Source organism: Physeter macrocephalus, chromosome 8, assembly GCF_002837175.3.
Source record: "Physeter macrocephalus isolate SW-GA chromosome 8, ASM283717v5, whole genome shotgun sequence".
Classification (NCBI taxonomy): Eukaryota; Metazoa; Chordata; class Mammalia; order Artiodactyla; family Physeteridae; genus Physeter; species Physeter macrocephalus.
Window position 1 is genome coordinate 136591066 of NC_041221.1, and position 9132 is coordinate 136600197.

At 47.8% G+C, this 9132-nt stretch overlaps 2 protein-coding genes across 2 annotated transcripts in view; both read left to right on the forward strand.

The window, feature by feature from the left end:
* On the forward strand, window positions 1-4318 carry LOC102987451 (protocadherin alpha-10). The gene is made up of 2 exons (XM_024124136.1): window positions 1-2394; window positions 4268-4318. The coding sequence occupies exons 1-2, from the start codon at window positions 1-3 to the stop codon at window positions 4304-4306; spliced, it is 2433 nt and encodes an 810-aa protein (XP_023979904.1). The 3' UTR covers window positions 4307-4318.
* Window positions 4319-5132: 814 nt separating this feature from the next.
* Window positions 5133-9132, forward strand: part of LOC102990686 (protocadherin alpha-C2) — a 116159-nt gene continuing 112159 nt past the window's right edge. Inside the window, exon 1 of the mRNA XM_055086802.1 lies at window positions 5133-7556. Coding sequence (XP_054942777.1) covers window positions 5139-7556 — 2418 coding nt within the window. The 5' untranslated portion in view covers window positions 5133-5138. The remainder of the gene's footprint in view (window positions 7557-9132) is intronic.

Below are 9132 nucleotides of genomic sequence, written 5' to 3' on the forward strand. Positions count from 1 at the left end.
ATGTTGGTCTACAGACCTATCAGGCAGAGAACCCAGCGCCTGCTTCTCTCGTTTCTGCTCATTGCAGCCTGGGAGACAGGGAGCAGCCAGGTCCATTACTCGCTCCCGGAGGAAGCCAAACACGGCACCTTCGTGGGCCGCATCGCCCAGGACCTGGGGCTGGAGCTGGCGGAGCTGGTGCCGCGCCTGTTCCGGGTGGCGTCCAAAGGCCGCGGGGACCTTCTGGAGGTAAATCTGCAGAATGGCATTTTGTTTGTGAATTCTCGGATCGACCGGGAGGAGCTGTGTGGGCGGAGCGCGGAGTGCAGCATCCATCTGGAGGTGATCGTGGACCGGCCGCTGCAGGTGTTCCATGTGGAGGTGGAGGTGAAGGACATTAACGACAACCCGCCGGTCTTCTCTGTCTCAGAACAAAAGCTCTCAATTTACGAATCTCGACCGCTTGACACTCGATTTCCTCTAGAAGGCGCATCTGATGCGGATATTGGAGAGAACGCAATGCTTACTTACAGACTCAGTCCAAATGACTTTTTCACTCTTGATATTATAAACAAAAAGGACAAAGGCAAATTTCCAGTGCTTGTTCTACGAAAACTGCTGGATCGTGAAGAAAATCCTCAGCTTCAGTTGTTATTAACGGCAACTGATGGAGGCAAACCCGAACTGACGGGATTTGTTACTCTGCTGATCCTGGTGTTGGACGCCAATGATAATGCACCTCTGTTTGACCGATCCGTTTATGAAGTTAAGATGTATGAAAATTCAGCGAACCAAACATTAGTCATATGGCTAAATGCTTCTGATGTGGATGAAGGAATAAATAAGGAAATAATATATTCGTTTAGCTCTTTGGTCCCACCCAGCACAAGAAGGAAATTTCTAATGAATGAAAGCACAGGAGAAATAAGAGTAAACGATGCTATTGACTTTGAGGATAGTAATACTTACGAAATTCATGTAGAAGTTACAGATAAAGGAAACCCACCTATGGTTGGTCACTGTACTGTCCTAGTGGAAATCCTGGATGAAAACGATAATTCACCTGAGGTGGTAGTCACTTCTTTGGCTCTTCCGGTGCGAGAGGACGCTCAGGTAGGCACCGTCATCGCCTTAATCAGCGTGTCCGACCGTGACTCTGGCGCCAACGGGCAGGTGACCTGCTCATTAACACCTCATGTCCCCTTCAAACTGGTGTCCACCTTCAAGAATTACTATTCGTTAGTGCTGGACAGCGCCCTGGACCGCGAGAGCTTGGAGAACTATGAGGTGGTGGTTACAGCGCGGGACGCGGGCTCGCCTTCGCTGTCGGCCACAGCCAGCGTGTCCGTGGAGGTGGCCGACGTGAACGACAACGCGCCCGCATTCGCGCAGCCCGAGTACACGGTGTTGGTGAAGGAGAACAACCCGCCCGGCTGCCACATCTTCACGGTGTCGGCGCGGGACGCGGACGCGCAGGAGAACGCGCTGGTGTCCTACTCGCTGGTGGAGCGGCGGGTGGGCGAGCGAGCGCTGTCGAGCTACGTGTCGGTGCACGCGGAGAGCGGCAAGGTGTACGCGCTGCAGCCGCTGGACCACGAGGAGCTGGAGCTGCTGCAGTTCCAGGTGAGCGCGCGCGACGCGGGCGTGCCGCCTCTGGGCAGCAACGTGACGCTGCAGGTGTTCGTGCTGGACGAGAACGACAACGCGCCCGCGCTGCTGCCGCCCGGGTCGGGCGGCGGGGCGGGCGCGCTGAGCCAGCTGGTGGCGCGGTCAGTGGGCGCGGGCCACGTGGTGGCGAAGGTGCGCGCGGTGGACGCGGACTCGGGCTACAACGCGTGGCTGTCGTACGAGCTGCAGCCGGCGGCGGGTGGCGCGCGCAGCCCGTTCCGCGTGGGGCTGTACACGGGCGAGATCAGCACGACGCGCGCCCTGGACGAGGCGGACGCGCCGCGCCAGCGCCTGCTGGTGCTGGTGAAGGACCACGGCGAGCCGGCGCTGACGGCCACGGCCACCGTGCTGCTGTCGCTGGAGGACAGCGGCCAGGCGCCCAAGGCCTCTTCGCGGGCGTCGACGGGCGCCGCTGGCGCGGAGGCCGCTCTGGTGGATGTGAACGTGTACCTGATCATCGCCATCTGCGCGGTGTCCAGCCTGTTGGTGCTCACGCTGCTGCTGTACACGGCGCTGCGGTGCTCGGCGCCGCCCAGCGAGGGCGCGTGCGGGCCCGGGAAGCCCACGCTGGTGTGCTCCAGCGCGGTGGGGAGCTGGTCTTACTCGCAGCAGAGGCGGCAGAGGGTGTGCTCTGGGGAGGGGCCGCCCAAGGCAGACCTCATGGCCTTCAGCCCCAGTCTTACGCCGTGTCCACTACCAGACGTGGAAGTGGAAGAACAGTCTGCTGGAGGCAGCCACCTTAGCAAGGTGGGTTATTGCTTTTCAATTTTCATATTTTGCTTCGTAAATATTTTATTTCACCGCTTTCCCCCTCTAATATGTATCTTGGAATACCTTCATTCTTTGTCTAAATATCATGTATTTCTATAATTCTATAATTCCTCAAATATTCCTTAGTAATGCCGTTTGTAATATAGTTTATTCTAAAAGTTCACTTTATATTCTATTTACAGTACCTTGTGCATCAACTTTTGCTGAATACTTCAATTTTTAATATATGTCATTTTTCTCAATTCATTTATATTTTCCGATATAAATATTTGATGTCGGTTGAAGATTTTGATTTTCTTCGTAAACTACTATTTTTTATTTTACAAATATTTGTCAGATTAGTACTTTATAATTTTATTTAATTTTTAAATCTGAAATTTGAAATAACCCTGTTACAGTAACAAAAAACTGCTACGATCAATTCCCTTCATGATGAAAATGTGGTTTTTGCTCCCTAAGTACAGAATGTGTAGTGCAACATAACATAATGCATACTAGAACTTCAGTGTTTACACTTTATTCTTAATAGTAGATTATGTAGACTGGACGATTACTATTTTTAAAAGTCCTAACCTACGGAATTAAATGTTTTGAATTTTAAATGTTTTTTGAATTTTTATTTCAGTTATTTACTTTTTTTTTTTTTACTGATTTTAGTCGGATAATGTCTGCCACTGGCTCTGTTATTAAGATAAATATTTTTTAAAAAACCTTTGTAGACAGTTTCATTCAATTCAGAATGACTGAAATTTTAGGATGAAACCATAAATTTTCCCAAATCAAGGATTGCTTTTAACATTCTTGACAAAAAAAGGAGTTAGCCCATTTCTTTTAAAACTTCTTATTTTTATAAACATATTTAACACGCTCTTTATTAGATGGCATTAAAATGAGACTAATCATGAATATTCCTTTGCTCTTGGCAGCAGAGTATTTGTGATACCTTGTTTCAAGGTGAGAGGGACTTCCCTAGTGGTCCAGTGGTTAAAACTCTGCGCTTCCACTGTAGGGGGTGAGGAGTTCGATCCTATATTGGGGAACTACATCCCACATGCTGCATGGTGGGGCAAAAAAAAAAGAGTAGTGAACCCATAGGTTTATTGGTATACTGTAGTAATTAGCTATATGATAGCCTTGGAACGTAGGAGCTTTAAAAACTATCTCTCATATGTACTTAATTAGTGAAGCAATTCTTTAAAGCAAAAATAGAATGGACCTACAGCATGGAGTCATTCCTAAAGGGAATGAAGTATTTCAACCAGCAAACATGAGGAGGTTTATTCCCTAGTCATGTCTTTTTCTGAAATTTAGCCACCCCCATGTGCTAAAATTTTTCCTTCTCTTCTTTAGGTAAATATGTTGGTCTTGAACTTATGGCTTTCACAATTAATAAAAGAATTAGCTGTAGTTAGAACTGTAAATCTTTGGCATAGATTCAATTATTGAATCACTATTTTAAAATGTGTTTAAAATAAAGACTGTAGCTATTACATAAAACCTAAGATTTCCTTGGGTAACCATTTATAATTTTTTTTAGTACGGAAATTTAGGATTAAAATATTTTTCTAAGACAACACTGATAAACTTTATTTCAATCAATAATTATGCAAATTTCAGCATTTTTAAAAATTTGAGGTAAAACAGGAAAATACAATTGAGTGATTAAATGAGATTTAGAATACTCTTGATACCCTAATCTCCTTAAACCCATTCTGGAATAAAATGGGTATAAACAAAGCGACAAATATAACTTGAATTCCTCATCAGTGGGTTTTTTTTTGTGGGGGGTAGAAAGAGATTACTTTTACAAATAGCAATGAATATAATGCAAATTTATATTGTCCTTCAGGATGGAAACTACAGCATTCACCCTGAGCACATACAGTAATTGAAAAAGAAAACTTTTAAATGAGACAAAGGTAAATATGTTTTGTATTTCCAGGAGTCAGTACTTGGTAAATTCATTAACATCGAAGCAAATATGTTTTTTGGACAAACTGATAAGTAGCTTGCATATGAGCATGGGTTTGAAACACCCTCAAGTTGAGATGGTAACATAGAGAACTGGCATTTTGAGTTATCCTCTACACAACTGGACTAAATGTTTAGAATAATTTAACATAGTATAAATATTAAGCAATAGAACATTATAGAGTGTTAGCAATGGAGTAAACTTAATAAGGAGCCATTCAAAAACGATCTATTTCTAAAAGTCTAAAAAACTGTATTGCTAATAACCTACATATATGGATTTTTTTTCATGTTCATATACATAAAACAGCGCTCTAATACATTCTCTTAGATATCCATATCCAAGATAAAACTCTTCTTGGAATTCTAATTTGTAAAACCAAGCCATCTTTAAAGAGTTAATGGTCACACACAAAGAATATATAATGAAATAATTAAAATTACACACACACACACACACACACACACAATGGACCAATATGAAGGAATCACGAAAGAAGCAAGATAAGTGAAAGAAAGTACAAACGATAAACACACTTCCACTTTGAGCCACAGGATGTCGTTGTTCTCCAAGGAGAGGATTGTTTTAACCGGAAAAAAAAAAATAACGATTATTCTCGCACAAGAAAGGCTCGCCGCTGTTCCGGTGCTTTATAGACTATAAACACACCCATATTATTAAGATCAGCTGGGATATCAGGAACAAAGACTCAGAAGGAAGGTCTCAAAAGGACTACATATTTCTACTCATGAAATGTTTATTTACTAACCAGAAGCGAGTCACCATGTTAACTTCAGGACCAGGGAGAAAGGGATCCCGGCGCCTGCTGCTCTCGCTTCTGCTCCTCGCAGCCTGGGAGGCCGGGAGCGGCCAGGTCCATTATTCGGTCCCGGAGGAGGCCAAACACGGCACCTTCGTGGGCCGCATCGCCCAGGACCTGGGGCTGGAGCTGGCGGAGCTGGTGCCGCGCCTGTTCCGGGTGGCGTCCAAAGGCCGCGGAGACCTTCTGGAGGTAAATCTGCAGAATGGCATTTTATTTGTGAATTCTCGGATCGACCGGGAGGAGCTGTGCGGGCGGAGCGCGGAGTGCAGCATCCACCTGGAGGTGATCGTGGACCGGCCGCTGCAGGTGTTCCATGTGGCAGTGGAGGTGAAGGACATTAATGACAACCCGCCTGTATTCCCAGCGACACACAAAAATCTCTTTATTTCCGAAACTAGGCCTCTTGACTCTCATTTTTCACTAGAGGGCGCCTCCGATGCAGATATCGGGGCCAACGCTCTGCTGACCTACAGACTGAGCCCCAATGAGTATTTCTCTCTGGACGTAACAACCAACGACGAGCAGGTAACACCGCTCCAACTAGTACTAAAAAAACCTTTAGACAGGGAAGTCGCTTCAGAGCTTCTCTTGGTGCTCAAAGCAACGGATGGGGGCAAACCTGAGCTGACAGGCACTGTAGAGTTAAACATCACAGTGCTGGATGTAAATGACAACGCCCCAGTGTTTGACAAAGCAGTTTATCGTATAAAATTACTGGAAAATGCAAGAAACGGTACACTGGTTATTAGACTTAACGCCTCGGATTTGGACGAGGGTTCAAACGGCCACATTGTTTATTCCTTTGCAACTGATGTCTCCTCTAATACAGAAGCCTCTTTTCGCATAGATTCAAACAGTGGAGAAATAAAAGTGAATGGAAAAATAGATTTTGAAGAAATTAAATTATGGAAACTTCAAATAGAAGCAGTTGACAAAGGAAACCCCCCAATGTTTGGTCACTGCACAATCTTGATAGAAGTCTTGGACATCAACGATAATGCCCCGGAGTTGCTAGTGACGTCACTGTTGCTTTCTATTCCAGAGGATGCTCCACCGGGGACTGTCATCGCTCTAATCAGTGTAACAGACCATGACGCCGGTGGCAATGCGCAAGTGACCTGCTCACTAACACCCCAAGTCCCCTTCAAACTGGTGTCCACCTTCAAGAATTACTATTCGCTGGTGCTGGACAGCGCCCTGGACCGAGAGAAAGTGTCGGAATATGCTCTAGTACTGATCGCGAGGGACGGGGGCTCGCCTTCTCTTTCGACCATGGCCAGCGTGTCCGTGGAGGTGGCCGACGTGAACGACAACGCGCCCGCATTCGCGCAGCCCGAGTACACGGTGTTGGTGAAGGAGAACAACCCGCCCGGCTGCCACATCTTCACGGTGTCGGCGCGGGACGCGGACGCGCAGGAGAACGCGCTGGTGTCCTACTCGCTGGTGGAGCGGCGGGTGGGCGAGCGAGCGCTGTCGAGCTACGTGTCGGTGCACGCGGAGAGCGGCAAGGTGTACGCGCTGCAGCCGCTGGACCACGAGGAGCTGGAGCTGCTGCAGTTCCAGGTGAGCGCGCGCGACGCGGGCGTGCCGCCTCTGGGCAGCAACGTGACGCTGCAGGTGTTCGTGCTGGACGAGAACGACAACGCGCCCGCGCTGCTGCCGCCCGGGCCGGGCGGCGGGGCGGGCGCGCTGAGCCAGCTGGTGGCGCGGTCGGTGGGCGCGGGCCACGTGGTGGCGAAGGTGCGCGCGGTGGACGCGGACTCGGGCTACAACGCGTGGCTGTCGTACGAGCTGCAGCCGGCGGCGGGTGGCGCGCGCAGCCCGTTCCGCGTGGGGCTGTACACGGGCGAGATCAGCACGACGCGCGCCCTGGACGAGGCGGACGCGCCGCGCCAGCGCCTGCTGGTGCTGGTGAAGGACCACGGCGAGCCGGCGCTGACGGCCACGGCCACCGTGCTGCTGTCGCTGGAGGACAGCGGCCAGGCGCCCAAGGCCTCTTCGCGGGCGTCGACGGGCGCCGCTGGCGCGGAGGCCGCTCTGGTGGATGTGAACGTGTACCTGATCATCGCCATCTGCGCGGTGTCCAGCCTGTTGGTGCTCACGCTGCTGCTGTACACGGCGCTGCGGTGCTCGGCGCCGCCCAGCGAGGGCGCGTGCGGGCCCGGGAAGCCCACGCTGGTGTGCTCCAGCGCGGTGGGGAGCTGGTCTTACTCGCAGCAGAGGCGGCAGAGGGTGTGCTCTGGGGAGGGGCCGCCCAAGACAGACCTCATGGCCTTCAGCCCTAGTGTCCCTCCAGGTTCAAGTTCTGGAGATACTGGAGACCAACGGGAGTTTTGCGAGAATGTAAGTACAGTAATTCTGAGATGTATCATGCCTATTAATGTCAATCACATAGTAGTTCACCAACAAATTACTGTTAAGTCCATTGCTTCAATTATTTGTTGTCTTTTTCTTGCGACGGTTTTTTCTAAAGCACAATGGAAGTACAACCATTTTTATTACTTTTCAGCACAGTCTTCTGGAACATACGAGGAATATTATTTAGTTGGAGAAATAATAATAATAGTAAAAATGAAATAGACTGCTAAAGCTTCCTGTAAATGAGCAAGGCTAAGTCAGCCAGGAAGGAGACAAGGATCACTGATGGGAAATGGAGGATGTGGGTGAGGCTCAAATCTTCTACTTCTCAATTTTGCAGCAAGTTCATTCTTCCTATTCATTTTCTTATTCTATTTGGTGTCCTCCACGCATTGTGTTTATGCATTCAAAATTACCCTAACAATGCATAATTTCATAATTTGGTTATTTTGAGTTTAAACATGTTTACATCCTTACCTTCCTATAATCTATAAGTTTGTGTATTACTGACGGGCATGGGCTGTTAAGGTGGCCTCATTTTATAAATGATTTTGTTTCTCTATAATCAATGACATGCTTCTTTGAGAAAGTAGGTAGAATTTTAGCCTTTCTTTTGGGGATGATTTTACTCTTTTTGTCTTTAATCCCCTCATAATTTAAACTTATTTTCTTCATAGTCTCCAGCTACTTCAGATAGACAACTTAAAATTTTTTCTAGGGCTTCCCTGGTGGTGCAGTGGTTGCACGTCCGCCTGCCGATGCAGGGGAACCGGGTTCGCGCCCCGGTCTGGGAGGATCCCACATGCCGCGGAACGGCTGGGCCCGTGAGCCATGGCCGCTGGGCCTGCGCGTCCGGAGCCTGTGCTCCGCAACGGGAGAGGCCACAACAGAGGGAGGCCCGCATACCACAAAAATAAAAAAAAAAAAATTTTTTCTAATGTAATGACGATTTTGCTAGTTGCCTGTTGAATGCATTGCTGCTCTCCTCCACATTAATTTGCTTCCATCTTCTATTTTATTTGGAAAATTTATTTGAGCATTGATCATACTTATATTACTTCCATTCATGGTACCTGTAATGAGGCTGTATGAAAATATTTTAGAGTGGGAAAATTCACACTTCTTTGTGCTTTGAGTTTCAAAAGCGTCTTCCCATATATGGGGAATTGTGATACTTCTGCCTGTATTCACCAAGATGCTTGGTGAATGCTTCATAATAACATTGCTCTAAATAATTTAAGCATAGCAATCATGGAATATATATAAAGGCACTTCCATTTGACAATGGTGCTGTTGATCACATTTCAGTATTTATCATTTTGTACCTAAAATGTTTTAAACATTGAGCACTTTAGATACATTGATACAAACTCTTTTTTTAAATCTCAATGCTATGTTCATGTGAATTGTTTTCTTTGAAGATATCACAGAGGGCTTCCCTGGTGGCACAGTGGTTGAGAGTCCGCCTGCTGATGCAGGGGACACGGGTTCGTGCCCCGGTCCGGGAAGATCCCACATGCCGCGGAGCGGCTGGGCCCGTGAGCCATGGCCGCTGAGGCTG